Source organism: Strigops habroptila, chromosome 2 (genome assembly GCF_004027225.2).
Source record: "Strigops habroptila isolate Jane chromosome 2, bStrHab1.2.pri, whole genome shotgun sequence".
Taxonomy (NCBI): domain Eukaryota; kingdom Metazoa; phylum Chordata; class Aves; order Psittaciformes; family Psittacidae; genus Strigops; species Strigops habroptila.
Genome location: NC_044278.2, coordinates 34722742 through 34745288, shown reverse-complemented (window position 1 = coordinate 34745288; position 22547 = coordinate 34722742). Strand labels below are relative to the sequence as shown.

Below are 22547 nucleotides of genomic sequence, written 5' to 3'. Positions count from 1 at the left end.
TCTTTGCTTCCTCTCCCAATACATTATCTTTTTTTCAGGGGCAAGCTGTTAGTAACACAGGAAGATTTGTCCACCCCATAAGCAAGACCAGATCCTTTAGATGGTTCTCAAGCTGCTTGTGTCAGTGGTTGACAGATCCAAGGAACTGGGCTCTTCCATGCAAAGAGTAGTCGTCAAGTGGGTAGTGGGGCATGTAGGAATGCTAACGCCCTATTGGGGACCTCCTTCACTTGTGTGGGAATGCCTCACCCGTCATGTAGACAGCAGCCACTCATCAAATGCGATGTCTGCTCTGCACACCTCCAGGTATATCAGTAGTTTGTGGTGTTACAGAGGGCGTGCAGCACTTGATGAAATAGTCCAGTGGTTGCAGTTTGTGTGAAGGGTTCTAAGGTTCACCCAGCAGTGTCATGGCTCTGGGAATTAGCAGTTTGTGAAGTTCCTGCTTTGGAAACACCTGCAGTGGAAAGTCCAGGAAGAATATAATTTGAGAGTAGAAACCCAGCTTGTTTACCAGTGACTTATGATCTTCAAGGTACACATCTGTATTCGTGCTTCTTTCCCTGTTCTGCCGGAGTCCTTTCATCTGGTGTTTGTAGTTCTCTTTGTAAGGAGGGTAGAATTTAGACACACTGTGTAGATACTGCTTTGTCAAATATTTCTCATGTTTCAGGTGGGTGGATCTATATATGTATTTGTTAGGTATATAAAATGTAAATGTAAATATAGACAACACATACTAATTGTAATTAACCATTAATGAGGAAGCAATTATGTTTCTCTTTTGTTGTCTCATCTTACTGTGATTGTGTCACAGAATCACAGAATGGTTGAGGCCTGAAGGGAGCGCTGAAGGTCATCTGGTCCAACCTACCTGCTCAGGCAGGGTCATTGTAGAGCTTAGGTGTAGGTTTATCAAACCACTTCTTGGATTGCTGAAAATGTGTAATATTTGTTAATACTGGAAAACGCTTACTCAGCTGCTGTTCTAGAGAACTGTTTAAAGACTTTGTTACACAAAATATTTCACCGCTTAGCTGTCACAGCCCTATGGAGAGAGGAGTTGCATCTAAAGACTGACTAAAAGTATTTCATAAAATTGCACTGTCTTGACTATGGCTGTATATGTACATTTTGTTTATGCTCAAACTATGATTATGAGTTTCACGTAGAAATTTGTCCATCATAGCCTCACACTATTTTCATTAGTGAGGCTGTGAAATGACATGAGGCTTAGCATAGGTGGTCAGAAAGTTGAAAAAAGATAAAAAAGAAAAAGAAACTTTCACTCAAACTGCATCAAGTATTTCTCCTGATATATTGGAATAATATTACGTTCTTTTACTTTGTACACTTAGTCTGATTTTCATGGTTTTTGTGGAAATGCATGAGTGTTAACTTGTGAATAGTTAAACTGATGCTATTTTAGTATATTTCTTAGTATATTGCCTCGTTCAAAGTGGATTTTATTCACAGTCTATCCAAGTAAAACCTTTCAATAAAAGTCTTACGAGAGTTCACTAAATGTTTAGTATAATCTTCTATTAATTATTATTCAGCTGGTTTCTTCACTTTCATAATGATAGGCATTGTTGTGTAGATAAGTGGGTGGAAAGGTAGCTGCCGTATTGATTCTGAAAGTCTTGATTTGGAGATGATAGATCCATGTCATTTTTATTTTTCCTGAATTACTGTAGCAGTGCTGTGTAAAGTGTAAGCCTAGAGGTGCTTTCTGTCCCCCATAGTGTCTGTTTTCCAGTCTCGCTCTATTTTGTTGATTGTTGGATAGCCTTCCTGTCCGTTAGTGGAAATGCTCCCATTGTTGGAGAAAGCTTTAATTTAAGTAAATGCTAGTAGACTCAACCAGAGTTGTTTCTTACCACGCAGTTACCTTCAGTGAACAAACCAAAAGTCATTTCTTGCTGAATTTAGATGACTGTAATTTATTTCTGAAGTATGAGAGCTCCCAGCAATGACTTCTCCTTTGGACTAATGTATGCTTAGTCTGCTGAAGGATTAAAATTGAAAAGCTCTGTCTGTGCAGTAAGTCCCATTAATCAGTGGTGAAGGCTAACAACCTACTTGAGGAAGGCTGTGCACCATCATCTCTGAAGGAAGCCGTTAGCCTCTTAAGCCAAATCCTGCTTCGTATGTGCCAGATCATCAAGCTGTTAGGTTATATATGCTCTTCCGGTTTTGGTCAAACCCCAGAAGAGCTTTGAGGGAAAACATCTGAATAACTTGGATGCTTTGAATCCTCTAGACCCCCACCTTTCTGTATGTAGGCTTGGGCAGAGGACAGAAATGGGATTAGTAATGTTTCGGAGCAAAGGTCTATACAAGGATCAGGTGACCTCTGCTGTATCCAGAAAGCCCAACTCAGGCAAACAGATGGGCCAGGAAGGACTGCAGTTACTTACACTGGGCCACGTTCTCTCATTTACAACTCATTTACCTTTACAACTCTTGCTCCTACTTTTCGCTTCTCATGTCCACTTCTTTCTGTGTTGTACCAACCTGTAGCAAGCCCAATGCCATCTGTGTTGGATGTTACAGAGCACTTGCAACTGAAAGGGATGTCAGCGATGTTGCAGATGTTTCGCTATTGGTGTAATAAAGGATTGAATCTGGAGATTTTGGCAGGACACTGGGAAACAGACAGCCCCAAAATAAAAGTTTTTACTGTAGTCTGTGTTCTTGATGTGTCCTGTAATCTTCAGTGCATTGCTACTTTGTTTAAGTGTTCCCCATAGGCAAAATTAGATCAATATTGATTCAGTTATGTTGTAGAATTGCTTATCTGTCTGTAAGACTTAATAAGTAAGTGTCTTTTCAGAGTTTGAGTGGTTTATTCTATGAAAATTTTACTGACTATTTAAAATGAGGCTATAGTTACCTAATTAGACATGAGCACCTACCACTGATAGAAATTACTGAAAATACTGCCTTTCCAATCACTTTATTTGTAAAATTTTGATAGTGTCCTTTTTCAGAGAAGTAGTGGAAGTAATTTGTATTTGTTACTATCAGTTATTGTCATACTGGAATAACTACAAATTGCGTAATCAATATAGAATTAACATTAGAGTCAAGTAAGATGCAGGCCAGTATTTTAAATGGAGAAGATAAAATACCTGATTTTCACTAGAAAAGCTGCTTTGGGGAGTATTTGGTGTATTCTTACATCTTCCACTTAATTTACTGATATAATTATGCTTCATTATAAGTTTAAATTTATGCTACATTTCAGAATTATCTTTCAGCTTTTATTATGGCATCTGAGGATACAGAATTTAAAATGCAAGCAAGACACTGACCCGGGAGTACCCTAGCATTTTGAGTGCATAGGGATTCATTCTTAAATGTAAATCCATCACATATTAGAAACTGAAGGAGAATTTCGAAGTGGAGAGTCTTTTACCAAACTCTCCACCAGTGTCACTCCATTCCATTGCCAAATCAATGCAATGGATGGGAGCAATCAGTGCTCCCTGACCACACTCCTTTGAATTTTCTAACCTTTCAAGGAAATTGTGCTTTTAAAGCATTTCTGCCTTTGCTTCCAAAACCACCAGTTTAGGAGTGATCAAGTCTAACTGAAATATACAGCTAGAATGTTACTTAGCTGTTAGTATGGTAACTTGAAAATGGTACAGAGACTTTTGTTTTGACTTGGTTGATTTGATTTATTTTTCAAAGCATCCATCAAAATGGGTTGAAGAGCATGCAGTTTACTTCCTGCATAGATTTTGTGTGAAAGACTGATGTCTCATCCTACAGATTTTCTTTCTCCTTACACATTTTGGGCTTGTCATTGGAAAATTGTGTTGGGTTAAAATGTTATCTCAGAGCCTGCTAATGTTTAATCTGACTCCATGAGCAGCCTAGACTAGGATGAATGGTGTTGCCATGTTGTCTGCACAGAAAAAAACCTTACACGAACTTCACAGGGACTGTCTGTGACTGCCAGGTTCTGTGCTGAATGGCACACAGTCTTTCATTTTGTCCACTGATTATAATTTTACTGGGTTTTAAGTGCTGTGCTTCTCTGAAAGTCTGGGGTAGGCACCATTCTTGTTCTTTTGAATGAATGACAGTGTGCATTCAAACTAAACTTCTAAACTGTCCTTAAAAGTTGTTACACTTGTAGCTTTGTTTAACTCTGTTGCTCAGCTGTGGCTGTGAATAATATTTCCTGTTCAGTAAGCAAGAGACTACAAAAATATTTTTGTCTCTTACAGTTTCTTTTAATCTTTTTTAGAAATCCATGTTTCAATGATCTCTGCAACTTAGACTTGATATAGGGGAAATACCCCAGGTGTTCTAGAACTGCGATGTCTTTATTCCTGATTTTTGTCTTCTCTTTGATATGTATCACAGACACCATTTTTCTTCCTTTTTAGAAGTTAGGATACTGTCTTTAAACAAGATGCAAATAATAGATTTTAAATACCAGTGGCTTACATACCAAGTATCATATTAGGGGTAAGACAAGGAATGCAAATACATAATCATAAAATCTATACTTCGGCATAACAAAAGCATAGATTAAAATAGGTGCTGATGTTAGTGAACAGTCCAGTGTTTGGCCTTCCAGTTTGAGTAGTGTTCGTAGGTGATGATGAGCATACTGTTATGAGATCTGGATCCTGTTTGTTATGATTTTGGTGTAGATACTGAGGTGTGTGATTCATCACCACCCATACTATTGCAGGGAAGTTCAGATGAGATGTGCGAGACTGCTTAGCTGGTGCAAGTTTGTCTCTTTTGCACTTCACTTGCTCATTTTCCTTATGTAAGCAGAAAAGTAGGGTACAAGGTAAGGAAAGCCTTTCTGAAAGATTGTAATAGGGGAAGCTTCAGTTTCACAATACAAATGTAGTATTTTTTCAATCCCACCTGCTCTTAAGTACTGTTAAACAGGTCAGATAATGCTTTAGGTATATTTTTGTTGCATTGCCTAGAGGAAGTTCTGTGCGTTTGGTTTGCTTTGCCATCAAGAATGAGAAAATAGCCTGTAAGAATTTTTAGAGTAGAAGTGCTTTTGCTGATAGATTAAAAAATGGTCATTTACGTATTTTGTGAATAAAAAAAGTCTATGAAAAATATTTATTGAATTTTCCATTGCAACTGCTAACCTTTTGTCCTTGTAAATAATACTGCACTTGGAGAGTAGGAATGAAATCGATTTACCTCAACATTGTGTGATTTTAGGCACTGTGGTTAACTCTTGTCCAGTGTCCCTGTGCTGCTTCACAGTGGGTACAGTTCTCCCTTGAGGCTTTGCCTATCATCTGCCTGCTCAGCATCGATCTCGGGGGTTGCCTAGGACAGCAAATGGGACTGTGCTCCCTCGCCTAGGTGCTTTAATCTGCCCTAAGTGAGAGTGTTTGTGATTTCTGTCATTGTACAAGCAGTGATGTGTGTGAAGGTATTTTGTTTCAAGCTGTCTGGATTTCACGCGAGCTGATACAATAAGGCTTAGCTTCTTTCCTAATTCCTCTGTGAATTTATATCTATTACCTTTTAGTTGTGTTTCAGCTGCCCTAATTTTATGCAGTTGGCCTGAGAGGCAAAACAGTCCTGTTTAGAAGCAAATTTTCTTTGCTTCAAGATACAATTGTTACATAGTGTTTTTGTTTTATCTGATACAGTGACATCATGAACTGGAGGATGTGTAGGGAGGATTTAAAGGCAAGGAAGTAGAATCAGTGCCATGTTCACCTATCGCAGGAATATGAACAGCAAGTTAGAGTGGGAGGAGGTGGCAGGCTTTCATACCTGTGTTTTTCTGGAGGTAATTGAGTGAGTGGAAACTAATGGAGCAGCAGGTATTGGTTGAATCCCTACGTGGCACTGGTGCTGAGAAAGGGAGGACAAAGTGGAAAACAGAGCAGGTTGGTGCAATGGGAAGAGATGTGTGTAATCTCTCCTTCTTAGGCCTTCTGTTCTGCTGCTGCTCTCGGTGGTCTGCACTTACCGGCAATCAAAAGTTGGTTGTGACATGAACGATCACTGTAGCGTTCTAAAGTTGCAGTAATTTTGTTGCTAAGTCCTGAGTCATCCTTTTTGAAATAGTAGACACGTTACTGGATTTCATGCAGCAAATTAGTTTCTCTAAATTAATAGGAAAGATTAGACTTTCACATATACCAGGATATCTGGAGTACAAATTACCCAGCCTGTGAAGAATCAAAAGCCATGCACCAAAACCATCACATGTAAACTACTATTTTGATGTGTTCTTCTGTAACAGTGCTTTCTGATCCACTTTCTGCTAGTCATATAAATAATATTGATTATGAAGTAATACTTCCATAAAAAAGAAATCATTTTTTAATCTGTGTTTTTCTTTCAGGGCAATTAAAGCATTTCAGGAGGCGCTTTATGTTGATCCCAGCTTTTGTCGAGCCAAGGAAATTCATTTGCGACTTGGGCTTATGTTCAAAGTGAACACAGACTATGAGTCTAGTTTAAAGGTAGGTCTAAGAGCTTTCAGATTGAATTAATGTTTGTTACAAGTTGTGTCGCATCTTGGAATGCATGAGCATATAACAATTAAATAATACCTGCTTCAGAAGTACAAGAGCTTCAGTATGAAGTACCTTACTCTAAAGACAAATTTGAAGTGTGTTAAGAGCTAGAAATACTCAGAAAAGCCCAGCAAAATTATAGATGAGCACTGATACTCCGGTAGATCAAGTGTTTGGTGTAGGAGTCTCGTTAAAATAGTACATCTTTGGGGGGAGACTGAGGAAGGAGGAAAAATAAGAGAAGAATTAGCAGCTTGGACTTCTTGATTATTTTTTTTTTTTCTCCTCTAGCTGCCCTGTTGTAAACAGGAAGTTCTTAAAAATTATTAAAAACAGAAAGCTCTTATTCAAAATAATGTTCTCATATCAATTTTTTATATAATTTCTACTTTCCTACCAGTTACTCTTTCATTTCCTGGTTTGAGAGTCAGCTTCTAAGGCAACAATTTCTGGCTAATCAGTTAGAAATTGTTTGTGTTAATGCAGTACTTTGTCTCTTCTGTACTCCTTTAAAGTTTTTTACTGCTTTTTCTGTCTCCGATTGTAATCTGACATTTTATCTCCTTCCATTCAACATGCTTGCCCATTTTTTTTTTTCCTCCTTGCATTTCCTACTCTATCCCTATGTTCTTTCCTTCGTGACCTCTAAATTTAGATATGTGTGTCTTGGAAAAAGGAAGTGTTCTTTAATGGAGTTTCATATGGTGGGAAATACACCTGCAGGGCTGAGAATTTTGTAATTTGCAATTAAGTGTAATTTATAAACATGTTTCTGCTTATTAATCCCTCCTGAAACTGGAATTTTTTTAATTGGCATCCTTTTCCTGGCAGATTGTTTCCTGGAAGTTGTATTTGTGAGGTTATCAGAATCACAGTGTCCGAGATTTTAAAGAGTAGAGTGCTGCTCTCAACTTTTTGCTTTCAGTATTTGTAGTAATGGGAAGCACTTCTCTCATCAGGCTTCCTTTTCTTCATCCAGACTCTGAGCTTTCAGTCAGAAGCAGGCATAGTTGGAAGTTGTGGTTAAAGGATATTGCATAGGAGTAGGAAAGATTCAGTGCAATAAAAGGCAAAGGGAGAGCAAGGGAAGGTATGGATAGGTCGCTATGTTGGGAAAGGGCTTATATGTGAGTTTGATCCTATTTTCTTGTACTTTGGCACGGATTTAGTATCGGCTGTCATAGGGAGTAAAAGAAGTGCTGCAGAATTACATTTTGGGTTTGGTTTTAAAGAAGTCAGGGACAAACAATTTACAGAAGAGTAAATTTACAGGGAGATAGTAAACTTGTAATCAGTTAGTGGAAGGAACTTCCGTATTTTAATCTTCAATAGAAGAAGTTGATCAAGAAATAACCTCTTCCTGCTGTGCCATGAAATATGTAATTCTGTCACTGAATCCTCATAATATCTGTTTAAATACTTGATTCAATCGAAATAATTTACTGTGTTTGATCTTTGCAACTTCGCAAAACAGAAAGGTCACTTTCAGTTTTCAGTATGCCAAGGATGAATAGGAAAAACACCAAAGTAGTATTTTAAAAACAGAAAGAAATTAATCTTTTGTAATGCAAAATTATGATTCCATTGCTTTTATGTGCAATGTGATTAAGTCACTTAAGAAAACAAATGGCAGCAACAAAAACATCCTACATTGGAGCAGAGTAAGGATCTTCAAAAGGGTGATGTAATAATCATGGGGGGGTAGGGGTGAGGGTTGCACTAAACATAGTTTCACAATGTCCTTACAGCAATATAACTGCAGGTTGTTGCTAAAAGGTTTTCTCATTTTCCACCTTGCTATTCCAATTGCATTGTTCAGCAGCCTCTGCTGCATTGAATTGAGTTATTTTTTTATTTCCATTTGCAGACTGAGGTGGATCAGAAGTCTAAACCAGGTCAACTTGAGATTGTCTAGTTGCTAGATCCAGTGCAAGGTAGATTGCAGGAGTATGTGAATGGGAAGGAGAGGGTAGAGCTCTGTTATCCCCTTCTGGTGCAAAACATAACACAAAAGTCTAATCAGGATTTATCAACAGAAACTGAAAGCCAGGCCAGTTTCTGGTTTGCTTCCTTTGCAATGGAGATTGCAATCCTTAGCAGAGAATAATAGCGAGGAGCAAGAAAGAAAAGACCCAGTGGGGCAGTCCACTCAGTCTTGAACAGTTTCAGCTGGTTTAAGTTCAGCTCAGCTGTGAATTTAATGTAGAGTCCTGAGACTGATTATTTTGTTTGAAAACAAAATATTCGTGATTGAAATATATCAGAGTATATCACTTGAGGAGTAAACTAAGTAGAACAAGCAGGGTAGTAGCTTCTTTAAAAGCCAATATGACTGGTCCCTGAGGTGAGGTTTCAAAAAAACCGTTAAGCCAGAATCTGTGACTGACAAGAATGAGAGGCAAGTCAGAAAATACTTCCTTAGTGAAGAGAAAAAAAGAAACTGCTGGTGCAGTGGTTGTACACAAGCATGGGGAGAAGAAAATGAGGAAGAGATAAGATGAAAGAGTGCTAAAGGATGTTTTCATGGAATGTCTGTCTCGTTCTCTGAGACAGAGTATCTTGTCTCTTCACAAAAAGATAAGTAACCCAAAGTAATGAAGAGACACGGTTGTCCTGTTGTGTCTTTTTTAGTTTTGTTGGAGGTTTTTTTGGACTTTTTTAAAAGGATCCTGGATTTTAGAGGATTCAGCCTGCTCGTGACTGGCCTTGAGCACAGACCCTTTCCCTGGGGATCTGTATAAATTAAAACCATAGCCCAGTGTTAGCTTCTTATTTGACATCGAGGCAGAAAGTGAAAGTAAGTTTTCATCCACTATTAACTTGTGACTGTTCTGGATTTCACAGATTTTACCAACGTTGCATTAATGTACTCTGAAATATCATAATGTTTTTGATGGTATTTAAATGTTCATGTTAAGTCTGTAATTGCTAAGAATAAACCATTGCCAACAGATGAGTCATTGGCAGTAAGAGTCTTCAGGCAAAGGGGGAAGATGGGAGTCTGAAGGTCAAATATTCCATGTTTTTCACAATTTTAGAGCATTAACATAAATCATCTATATTTTATGTAAGCAATTTAAGCACAAAATTAATTTTTACTATTTTAAGATGTTGATGATCAAGATAATTACTAGAGTGCTGTTTAACAAGCATAAAATCAACTCTCAGTGTTTTTTCAAAATCAATTACTGCTTTTGCATGTTTTTAACATTGCTGCAGTTAAGACTTGCAAATTACTGTGAGAACCCTTGACTGCTCAGTTATCCCATTGCCATAAACTCTGGAAAGAACACCAGTGCTGTTGAAAATTACTTGGCCTTCAGTCTTCCATTGAGGAAAAAAGAAAAGAAAAAAGTAGCCTTTCTGGTTGAAAGAAAACAGTCCTTGTGTAACCAGACAGTTAGGGCAGTGTTACCTTCACAAGTGATACATCAAAACTGAATTTGCCCATTCATCAGAAAAGTGCAACTTAATTCCAGAATCAACTGGCAGTGACTTAGGGGGATGGTATTATTGATTACTATAGCAGTTAGTTTAGCTGGACTCAATGATCTTAAGGTTCTTTTCCAACCTAAATGATTCTATGGTTCTGTTTAGGTGTACATCACAGTCCTAGCCTTTTCACACTTACTGAGTGTCCTGCTGCCCCCTTCTTATTTGCCGTTTCCTACAAATGACACTAAGAATACTGTGTTCAGTGGTGTTAGCTGTGGTTGAACCATGATAACCTCAAAGGAGAATAAAGCAAGATCTGTGGGAACATAGTATATCTTTTTATTGGTTTGGTAAATGTAGATGGAAAAAATGGTCAAGATTCTGAGTACGTGCCACATTATTTCTGGCATGTCACTTGCTATCTTAGTAATTTTCCTATTCATTGAGTATTTTTTCAGTTTTAGCCTCCTTTTCTCATAGGTGTTTGTAATCATCCTGTCTTGCACGTGTCTGAGTTTTTCTTTTAAGTACTTTTGAAACTTAACCAATTTCTAGCAGATAAGTCAGAATGAAAGGGATTTCAAAGAGAAATTCCTATAACATTCCTGTGCAACATGTTGCCCCAGAGCCATTTGTGCTCTGCAAGCTGAGGACCAAGTGATCGGTGTAGCTTGATCTACAACAGAGGCACCAAATGAATGGTCATGCGTCTGGTCTGTTGGGATATGAACCTACGAAGGGAATTGTCCCATCCATACAGGAGTTGCTGTGCATCGGGAAGCCCCGGTGCCTCTTCTCCACCCAGAAACTGAACACAGAACTAGGTAGAGCATGGAGGGGGAGCTCGGTGCATTGTCTGGGACCACTGACATGCATAAAAGAGAAGCTGAGGAAAAATGTAAAATTACAGCTTTGGTATTACTTAGTTTAATAATAGGGTTACACTGGAAATGGCAGCTATGGGAAACAAGTCTTCCATCTGGTGCTCATTCTGCTTGGTGGTGCTGAAGAATCGTAGTGTGCTTTCCAGTGGGGAGTTAGGGCTATAATCTTGAAAACTTTTTGAATGTAAAATTCAGTTCACTTCCATTGGTTGATGACAGACTACTTAAGGGAAAAAAGAAATCTTAGGTTTTCATATTTATTAGAATAATAACATCGAGGGAACAGTGGCTGGGTGGGAGATTTTTCTGTGGGTTTGGTTTTGTGAGGGGGTGTTTTGTTTGCTTTCGTTTGGGTTTTTTTGGTGGTGGATTGTTCGGTTCTTTGGGTTTGGGGGTTTTGTTTTGTTTCATTTTTTTAATGGGAAGTCAGTAGGGATGGACACGAGCAGGTTATTTTATGCCAAATCAAGCTGTGTTGTGCTTTGGGAATTTTGTTTGGTTTTAAGTATTGCACATGCATCCTGTACCCAGCAACAAAACCCTTAGAAGAACGAGAACTAAATTTCTCATATTTTCAATTGTCTGCCTTTCAGTAGAAATACTGATTGTGCCTTTCAGACATTTTTCCTCTTTATTTATACACAAACCAGCTATCCTAGCAGTCTGCTTCAGGCTTATGCTTTGATCTTGCCTGTAAATCATCAATTTGAATATAATTTTAATTTTTTAATTATTTTCCTAAAGGTTCTCATTTGTTAGTAATGTTAAGACATACTGCTTATATTAGGATAAGAAAAAGGCTGTGAGAGAATTAGAATTTATTGGGGAAATATGCATGAATTACATGAATATGCATGAAATAGAAAAAAATTAAATACCGATACACAGATGAGCAGCTCGAAGTACTTATTTAGTCAAACACTTTTCCATTGCTTATTCAAATAATTTTCCTGTCTCCTCATAAATATCTTTATTATATTTTTAGCTACTGCAGCTATTGTATGCCAACATGTAGCTGTTACAGACACATTGTTCATTTTTAATGCTGTTTTTCGCAGTAATAAATAAAAATGTATTTATAAAAGTGAAAATTTGTGTTTTCAAGCCTTCTTCTGTTTCACAACCTAGTTATCTTCCATATGTGCTTAGATTAATAATTTTTAAGTTTAAACGTGTTAAATTGAAACCTTATGTATTTATTTTTAATTATTAAAAAAATAACTAGTCAAAACATACAGTTATGAGAATTTTTAATTTCTTATGTTCAGCTTTATGTCTGTAATTCTACTAGAAACTAATTGGCAACATTTTTAGGTAAGAAAAAAACACACAAAATAAAGGGCTTTAGGTATTACAAGGTGGATATCCAATATTTCAACCACTTCACCTGGAAAGCAAGATGAAACGAGTCAAAATACTATTTTAATGAAAATGTAAGTGATGGCAAACAGCATTTGGGAATGAACTTGCTCTCCAAGTCTTTGTAGTTTGCGTATGCATATGATGGGGGGACATATACAAGAAGTAAAAACTTGAAAGGTTTTTTAATGCAGCAAGGCTCTGTAATCATAGAATCAACTAGGTTGGAAAAGACTTTTAGGATCATCAACTTACCCCAGGACTGCCAGTCAAACTGCAAGAGAGTTGTTAGTGGAGCAGGTTTTGATAGTGGATGATTATATCACAACGTCTGGCCTACAAAGTGTTTTCTTTTGTTTTCTCTTAGTTTTGCTTGGGGTTTTGAGTAATTTTTTAGTTTTCCTATAAAAGAAAACTGTAAGTGTATTTTAGAAATGTCATTATTACAAAGAGGAGTAAATGCTATATTTGACTTAGCTGCTCTGTGGCATCTTACGTCTTTTTTGGAGGGAGAAAACAAACCATGAGAAGGAAAATAGTTGACTCAGAAGTTGAGCATTCAAGCTAAGGAGTATTGGTGCAGGTACATTTCATTTGTGCACCTTTTCCTCGGGAGAGGTATCTTGATCCAGGTTTATTAGCTGTAGTTCCAACTGAAAGGTTGGCATTCAGGGCATGCAGTAACAGCTAGCTACGTGTACTGGCTAAGTAGCCACAGATACCTGGCAAGGATTAGGCTGTGCTTTTCATCCAGCCTGGGTGGGGGTGTGGATTGGGGGCAGAGCAGTGCAGGTTCTGAAATGACCCCAGCTCTGGCCAGCTAAGTAACATGGGGTTGCTGGTGATGCAGCAGCAGTGCAAGCTTCCAGTCATCCCATTTCCCTATGGCATTTTGTTGCCACTGCAGTCTTTCGGGCTTTTAACACAGGAATAGCTAAATTCTGATGTCCCACAAGTAATAGTAAAACATGCAGTCAACGTGAGTATTGAGACAGCTTTGTGAAAAGCACTGTGGTGCACCATGTAAGATGTTGGTTGGTAAATTTGAATGCAACCTTCTTCTGGCTAGTGAAAACACAGCTTTACTAATCTTTCTGCTTTAAGAGAATTTTTCATTTATATAGCTAGTAAAAACAACAGATTTTTCTGAACATACTGCTGTTAATTCATTTTATGTGTGTATGTGACCTTTGTTTCTTCAGTCCTCAAGCAGCTTTCTTCTGCCCTATCCATGTAACAGTCTTCCTCGGTCTTGAGGGTTTGGGGAGCTTTTTGAATGTTGGACAAAAGCAACCAAGTGTTTGTGCTACACAAACCTTCATATTATGAGATGAATTTGTTCTGGCTTCAGAAGACGCTGGAGAGCAGAGCAATGCACTGGTGTAGCAGCACATATAGCACGTCCTCTCCTGACCCTTTTCTCTGGCCCCAAACACGCCTGGCAAATGGAGGCTTGGCTCTCTGCCACAGCTCATTACGCCAGGCTTTCTGTGCCCTACTTATGTGAACAAAGGCTGCTCTGAGGAACACAGGCATCACACCTAGGTCACATAGGCAGAAAAAGCCATCTCCTGGCAGAATTTCACTGAGTCATGATGGAGCTTTCCTTCATGGTAAGTCCGTGAGAATTGTCAGGTTTCAAATGATGGCTTGCCTTGCTTGCTAAATAAATGCAGAACTGAGAGCTATTAAGCTTGCTAATGTCCTCCTCAGAGGAGGAGAGAGTAGAGTTACTTTTTTGATGTATCAGGCTTGGATGTAAACAGAGACAGTACTGGAAATCTTGTACTAAAAAGAAAACGGTTCATTTTGTGTTGGTCATTTATTAATAAAAGAACTGACAAAACCGTAGGTACTTGCCTCTTAAATTGTAAAGGACTGATTTGTTAGGAGAATTGGTGTTAATACTGTAGTGAAAACTTGAAGTAACCTAAAATCAGTGTCAAATTACCATTATTTTACTACCAGACCTAATGCTTTCATCAGCTCTGTTTATATGCAATCCACTGTACTTTTGATCCTTGGAAAGATTACCTTTGAAATTGTTTCCACAATCAGAGGCAAGTCAAAGACTCCAGAGGAGACGAAATAGGCTGTAGATAATTGTGCAGTTACAGATGGCTACAAATCAAGGTATGTTATGACTTGAGCTGCAGCTCTTGAAGGGGGCCTGTTACTTTTTAACATTCAGAACACTGCCTTCTAGGTAAATCCTCTTACTCGGGATTTGAATTTCTATAGACTGCTGTCTGCCTTGAGGTATTGTGTGTCGTCTCTGAACTGCAGCGGCCTCTCCTGCATAGTAACTATTTCACACAGCAGTAGCCAGCTTCAGTGCTGCAATATTGAGAGACGGGCAGATGTTTGCTAGCCACTTCTGCGTGCGGCAGAAATGGAAGTTGGAAATGATTACTATTTTTCTAATTTTTTGGTGCTGGTAATTGTGGTGGGTGGATCTGCTTTTGGCTGATTTGGTTTTTATGTGCTAGAATGCATGCATGCCTTTATTTTGGGTCTGATTTGGAATACTTAACGGGGAGCTGTGTTTTATTTATCTAGCAGGAGGTGTAGGTTTGCTCGCATCTGTGCATTTCAAAGGTTCTTGGTGTGAAAGGTTCTGGGATTTTTGTGTATTGCTTTGTGATAATTATTTAGTGCAAATGGTTTATTTTGCTGTAGTTACAGGCTTTGGTTTATCAATTTCTTTATTGTTTGTAGCTTAGTGAACAGTGCAAGCAGAAATTTACTACACTTAGTAAATTTTCATAATGTGGACTTTGAAATGTAGAAGTCAGCTAATGTAGTATTAAGAATTTAATTTTTTAGGAGGCACTGTTGCAATTATTCCTGGTTGTTTTTTTTTTTTTTTCCACTGTACATCACTGATATTACTGGCATATTTAAATATTAAAATGGTTAGATTTTTTTCTTACGTGGTTGCCTGCTTTCTCTCACTGAGTCTCATTGCAATAACCCTTCTGAAAAAGCTGCTACAGAACAGTTCTCAATCGTTTCTCTTTAGATCTGCTTAATTTTTATAATAGCATTGGTAGGTGAGAGCAAATTTGTGCCATTCTGCTTTATCTTTTCATATTAATTGTTAGTGAGAGTGCAAGATGACACGTCTGTGCAAAAATGGGTTTGTGCCATTTAGATGGATATACTCCATGTACAGGCAAAAGTATATAGGTCTGTTCCTTTTTTTTCTTCTGCCATGCAAAATGCAATATAAAGTAGAGCATTTTATTTTTATTTAGCCTTTTTTTTTTTAACTTGCCTGCTTAGTAGTATCACTATGGTAACCGACTGAAGGATGTCTCTGAGGCACACAACCTGCATTGCAATGTAAGTGAGGAGAAATCTTAAGTTGTCTGACTGCTGAACAGTAGAAAAAGGAATAGGCAAGGCAGAGAAATAGGCTAATATTTATAAGCAATTATTTAATGCCTGCTCAAAGCTTAAAAAGTTATTTTACAAGTTACATATATGTGAGTTCATTGTTTTCTGTCCTCTCTTCTGTGACTGATACTACTAAATATTCACTAAAATCATAAATTTCTGTTATTCAAATTGAGTTTGTTTCATTTTTTTAAAAACTTATATATTACAAATGATGTTGATAAAAGTCAGTGAGGGGGGGTAAGCTGCAGAACTGTGTGCCTCGAAGAGCTCATGAAGTGCTGGCATTCTTTTTTTTTATGCTTTGCTACGGATAATAAATCAATTTTGTAAAAATTTTTCTGTTAAAAATGTTTATTTAGAAATTAGGTGGTCTGTAAAACTCTTCTCATTACTCTTCAAGATGTGTATTATAGAGACATGCTATACACGAGGTATTATTAGGACCATGAAGAAAGTAGTATCTAGTAGTTCTGGTACGACAAATACCAAAAGCAAGTTGCATATGTGTCCATTAATAAAGATTTATTTTTTCCCAGCTACACTAATAAGCTCCTGATGCTAACTAGTTTGGAATCCTGAGTAGCCAGAGCTAAATCACCATTTTTGTGCTAATAAAATATACTAAAGAGTCAGTAATTTTTGTGTATTAGAAGCCACCTGGAACTATATTTTGTAAATAACTGTATTTATTAACAATAGTATTTTATATGCTATCTCTTAGGCCTGACTTTCTATTGAATTAATGTATTAATCCAAATTTTGCACTGTCTAGCAATTTTCTATGAATTCTGTGGAAAAGTTCAGAGGCACTTGAGTTTGTATGCCTGTTCTATTCATTTTAACATACTTGGTTGCGTTTCAAACTGTAAATAGTGATCACTGAATTAGCATGACTCTTCTGAAATGATTTGCTCACATCCAGATTTTCTGGCAGACAGGCTTAATTGCTCTGCTTGTGTGACCTTTCTAGAAGAGTGAAATTCTTGGCTTAGAACTTCAGAATGCAGAGATGTTTTAAAAGATACTTTTCATATCTTTTGAGGAAAAGTGATTAAAAATAAACAAGCTTTAATGTTTAGCTGAAGTTAATCTTGATACCTGGAGGAAAGGATGTAAGAACTTATGAACTCTTTAAGAACTCGTGTTTTAATGGAAAGGTATTAAGTGCTTTTTTACATGAGATCTGTTTTATAAAAAGACTTCAAATCACTCAATTTGAAGGAAGCTTACTCTGTTTTTCTAGATAGACAATTTGAAAGCTTCAGTGTTTGTCTCCCTGAGGCTGTGAGCTGGTATGACTGCAATCCCAGTTCTATATTCTAAGGAAAACTTGATTTTCCAATTTTGACCATTCGTTTGATGCAGTCATTCTTACAGATGCTATCCCAATTGTTTTGTGAAGATGTCTGTTGCCTTCTTACATTACTAGAAGCATTGCTGCGTCTGCAGTAGAAAAAACCATTTTCTTCCAGTAAGCAGTTCAACAGAAATAAAATATTATTTTCTTTAAGACACATGGTAAAATGCAGCATTGATTTTCAAGTACAAAATTTATTTATTTGTAGTAATTTGCCTAAGTTCTACTATCATGTTGTTTAAAAAACAAATAATTCTTTTTTTTCCAGCATTTTCAGTTAGCTTTGATTGACTGCAATCCCTGCACTTTGTCTAACGCTGAAAGTAAGTAACCGATTCAATTTATTTTGTTGTAGCTTTTTGGTTTTTTAAGTCTCATGATCACAACTGTATGAATTTTTAATGAACCGATCCTTCAAAATCAAGAGAATCTGTACTGAGAGAGGGAGGCTACACAACCTGTCTCCATCTGTCAGTGGAGGCAGATATTCTGGTGGAATTGTGGATCGTTTTAGTAAGTGGAATAAGTAAAAATTGAGACTCAGCTTATTAATTGCTTTGAAGACAAATTCTGGAGGAACATTTATTTATGAATGTAGTGCTTGTGCCGTGGCATATGTTTAATAGCAGTTGTTTAAAACTTTGTGGCATCTTGATAATCTGTCATTTTTTGGTGGTCATTTTAATGCCAATTTATAGATCTAAAATTCAGCATCAGTTTTAACACTGTTGAAGTAGGAAAAGGTACAAACTGTAGTTTGATTGATCATTAGGTGCCAGCTACATATTTGTCTGTACTTGAACATGCTAATCTGTTAGTGTAGTATCATCTATCAGATGCAGTATACACCGTAGTCTGTTACAGAGCATCCTGCAGGTATTTTTCCAGTGTTAGTAGAATTGCATGCAAGAATAAGCATATGTTGCTGCATGTGTTGGAGTCTGTAAGAATTAAAAGACAGGCAGTTGTGAAGGAAATTACCCCCTCAGTTTTTAAGGTACCTTCATGCTGCTCTTGGTGTTGAGCTTAAGTTATCTCCTAATTCTAACTTCAGAAGCATTGGATGAAGTATTTAAAAGCATTTCTTCATTTTTTTGATTTGGATTTAGATGGAATTGTGAGTATTCTGTCAGCAAGGCTAATGAAAGGGTGTTTGTGTACATGGGTGAAACTTCTGGCTGTATTGGTATCAAGGAGACAACTATGCTACAAGGTCTTCTCTAGAGCTTTGTCTCTTATCAGGAGCAGACACAGATAATACTGTAAAATTATTTGCAGAATTCTTCCTAAGTCAATAGGCTTTTATTGTTTTCTACCAGCTACATGATTCTTTATCATATTTCATGGTAGTTAATATTATTTCTCACTGACTTTATTGGTTTTCATTGCATCTCTGAATTTTTGTAAGGTTTTCCTAACCCTTCTCCCACAGTCCCCTCTGCCCCCAGATTTATGTAGAGGTATGGCCCCATGTAAAGGCTTTATTGCACAATGCCTGACAAACCCGAAGGAAGAGTGAAGAGGAATGAGAAATATTTGTCAGGTTCTCCTATCCTACTTAGTGGAAGGAGAACCGTGCACTTTGACCCATGGTGTTGGGTACCCTCACATAAATGCTTGTGGTTGCCTTAATCCTACCCCTTGCATTTCTAAAGGCTGGGTGAGTAACAGCATTACAGAGAGTGTGTTCCTAGCAGAAATGTACTAAGCATGTCTTATTTCTATTTAGGCAGTCTCCAGTGTGACATCTTTAATTTCTCTCCCCTCGCATGGCTTCATTTCGTAGCTTCACACTGAAGGGGTTTTGCTGTGAGGGGGAAAAAATAAGAGATTTTTTAGATAATGAACTCCTAAAATAACAGCAGAGGTTTTTCTTTCATCAGTACACAGTGAAGTTTGACGATGTGGTGAACATAATTGGTGTTATATGCCCTTTAGCAAGGAACACAAAAAGTTTATTAAAATTTTAGACGATGCATTTCATTATGACCTGGTTTTTGACATGCGCTAGGCTACCTTCTTTATAGTAAAGGACAAAGCTGTGCAAAAAAAGAGCTTTTCCCCTCTCTTATGATCCAGAGGGAAACCCTGGAACTCCAAATTACCTGTATAAATCTCTGTGTCATGCTGTTCTTTAGCTTCAGGAGAAAGAAATCTGTGTACTGAAATAAATTGAGCTTGGCTAAAAGACAGGTATTTTCTTACTTGCAGTCCTCAGAAACATCAGGTAAAAGTCTGTCTCAAAGGAATTTTTCTTTCCTCATCAAATAGAGTAAGGATTGCATCCATCTCAAATAGCTTTAGCTATCTATCACTCTATGGCTAGTCTAGGTTAGCAGTTCTCAGGCCTGAGAACTCAGGCACTGCATCTTTTCTTCAGTGATTTGAGCAGCATGAGGATGATTTTCCCTCCGCTTTCACTCTTGAACAACTTTCATTTTCTTTTTCCAACCAGCAATTTTCTTGCCAGCGAGAGCTGCTAGTAGTATTATGGCATTCTGTGCAATTTGTATGAGTAATTTAAGATGCTTTACAGTAATAATCAGAATGCCATCTGTAATTAACACTCTTAGTTTAACAAGGGAAAGACAATTTCTAAAAAGAAAAAAAAAACCAAACTGCAAACACCTAAATTTAAGATCCTGTGTAAAGGTGACTGCGTATAATGTCGTTTTCTGTTCTGAAATGCAGTCTGTCCTTCTACAGTTGAATGAAAATATGTCTCTAATTCAGTTATCTACAGATAATATTAACGTGCATTCTCTTGTTTTGCATCTCTGCTTAAAGAAATTTTATTGCTAAGTTTACTGAAAGGGTAATGGACTCTGCATTTCAGAATACACATAAAATCCATGAACTGCCTTTCTGCAATATCTGTTTGCAGTCTTAATGCTTTGTTAGGGTACATATTCATTCCCTGTCAGTTCTGTTACATTAAGCATAAAATGTGAATGTAAACAAATACTACTTTTTATCTTCGAAATTTAATTTATCTTGGTTTTGCATTGATAAATTTTAAACATTCTTTATCCCTCACTTGAAAACAGATATTGTAATTGTTGTCATTAATTAAAACTAATAATTTTGATTTTCCCGCTTTTACAGTTCAGTTTCACATCGCCCACTTATATGAAATCCAGGTAAGCTTTAAGCTACTGTATGTGAAGTTTGGTTGAGTTTCTAATTTGATTTTGTAATTAGTCTGTTGAATCCAGGTTATAGATGCTTTTATATAGTTAGGCTTAAGTCTCAAATCACTAAAGAAACTTTATTTACTTTGGCCAAATTTAAAAATAGTCTGTATGTGGACTGTCATGCTACAAAATGGAAGTAGCTATTTTAATAGACTTATATATTTACTAGTCTCACAGGTTAACTGCAAAAAAACCTGTTCAATATGATTTTTAGTAAAATTCTTTTACAAGATTAGATATAATTTTTAAAGTTACAAAAAAATATATAAAAATATAAAAAAATTTGTACTTTGTCAGTTCGTATATATCCCTATTGTTTCTCATACATGCACACACATGGTCAAGTCTAGCCTGTTGCCCTGGTGTTTTTTAAGTATATTTGACATGAAATTTTCAATTTTAGCTGAACATACAGGATAGGAACATCTTAGATCCAAGGTCAACAGTACATAAAGCTGTGTTATTAATTCTATATCAAATCCTACCACAGAGTTTTTTAGGTGAAATTTTTGGGAAATTACAGAACTCTTACTGAGCTTCCAGAATATAAGTAAATTAAAACAAAGTAGCTACTGAAATAGCTATTGTATATTTGTTATTTGACTAACTCGTCATATAATGTCAACTGTATGCCTTTTTATCATGTTTATAGGTATTATATGACTGAGGAAGGGATGTGACATGAAAACAGAAACTTGCAATTAAAATGGACAGACAAACTATATGTTCAGTCAGTTGAAAAACAGCTTGGTAAAGTAGGTGCTGTCTTTTGATGGCACAGTGGAGAATGGCTTTAGGTATTTATATATTAGTAAAAGATGTAGATTTGATAAGATATTTCTCTTTTGAATGCTTTTGGTGCAAAGCTATATGACAAGACAGAAATTCCCTGTTCCCAAACACTGTTCAGAAGCTTCATGGAGTGTGATGGTTCTTGCCTGGCCACTGTCCAAGTTCTGTTCTGAGCACTGGAGCACAACTGACACAATTATATAACAAAGCATCCTCAACACGTTAGTTCTTTTGATTTTCTAGAGTAAAACAGAAAGTTAAAGGCCCCAGGTCTATATCTGTATACCAGCTGCCTTATATAATTGTGTGACCAACATTACAAGTGCTTAAGCTCTGCTTTCTGATTGACAATCGTAGGCAGTAGGAACTTTATTTTAACACAAGTCAGAGCAAAAAAGTTTCAGTGCATTCTCCTGTTAGACCTGGCTTGTCTCATAGTTCTGGTTGGGAGAGGTATCTTGTTTTCTGGAACTTGAGAAACTTGGAACCACAAAGGGTCTTGCCTTCATTCTGGATATTGCCTCTGGCACAATGAAGAGATGTTTTTGGAGGCAGGCTGATGGCTTCATTTCTTTTAAAGGACACTGCTACAGTTCTCTGAACCCCTCTGTCTATTTGAAAATAACATGCTCTCTAATACTTGATGAAAAAGTAATTAATTACTTAATTATGTACCTTCACAATACTGGAGTTTAAATGGTGGGTTGCCAGCCTCCAAATGAGAGGATAGCTCTGGTGCTGATAGGAGTCAGCAGTAGTTTTTCATGGTGCTTAATGCTAATTTCTGTTATTTCATCAGTGGTAGCATGAGTCCTTCTAGCTATTTGGGATGGTTGCTTATACGGTGTCAAAAAAAGAGGTTGGGCTGGGTTCCTCTCCCCCTTCCTATTTCAAAGACCATTCGTGATGCAGCCAAACTTCAAGGACTTTGGATCTTTGGAGTTAATATATAGATGTTAGGAAGAAATTCTTCACTATGAGAATGATGAGACACTGGCACAGGTTGCCCAAAGAAGCTGTGACTGCCCCATCCCTGGAGGTGTTCAAGACCAGGTCAGATGGGGCTTTGAGCAACCCGGTCTAGTGGAAGGTGTCCCTGCCCATGGCAGGGGGGTTGGAAATAGATGATCTTTAAGGTCCCTTCCAAACCAAACCGTTCTATGAAATAAACCCAAATGTAAACATTGTGACAGTTTTCTGTAATATTTTAAGGCACGTATGTAGGCAGATTTCTAAAGGCTAAATAATACTACAAAAAAACAAGTAAAAAATATCCTAGATCTGGAAAACATGCCTTATTTTAATAGGTCTTTCTGAATCCTCCCAAGCATGCAAACATCTTTTTCAAAGTGTGAATATTAGGCACTAATATTTATCTGTTTGACATCTGGATTGCTGCCACTGCTGTCACGCTATACAGTGAACTTCTGTTCATTTGCTTATCCTTCATAGTCATAAACTACAAATTATGTTCCCAGTGCTAAATTTAAAATTTTTTCCTGATTGTTTTTATTTTGCTGGACATGGATATTTTATTTATTTATATTATTTGTTTTCTTACCAGTTGTCTGCATTTCATGAACACCAATTA

The 22547-nt window shown here is 37.1% G+C and overlaps 1 protein-coding gene across 18 annotated transcripts in view; it reads left to right on the top strand.

Annotated features, from left to right (window-relative positions):
- KDM6A (lysine demethylase 6A) overlaps positions 1 to 22547 on the top strand; it is a 156555-nt gene that overhangs the window by 77937 nt on the left and 56071 nt on the right. For 16 of the 18 annotated variants that reach the window (XR_003990028.1, XR_003990026.1, XR_003990029.1 and 13 more), the window contains 3 exons: positions 6359 to 6479; positions 17239 to 17293; positions 20076 to 20110. Coding sequence is in view for 7 of the 18 variants with exons in the window: in XM_030476368.1 (XP_030332228.1) it covers positions 6359 to 6479; positions 17239 to 17293; positions 20076 to 20110 (211 nt within the window). In the remaining 11 variants the exon portion in view is untranslated. The other 2 variants (XR_003990032.1, XR_003990033.1) reach the window with 2 other exon arrangements.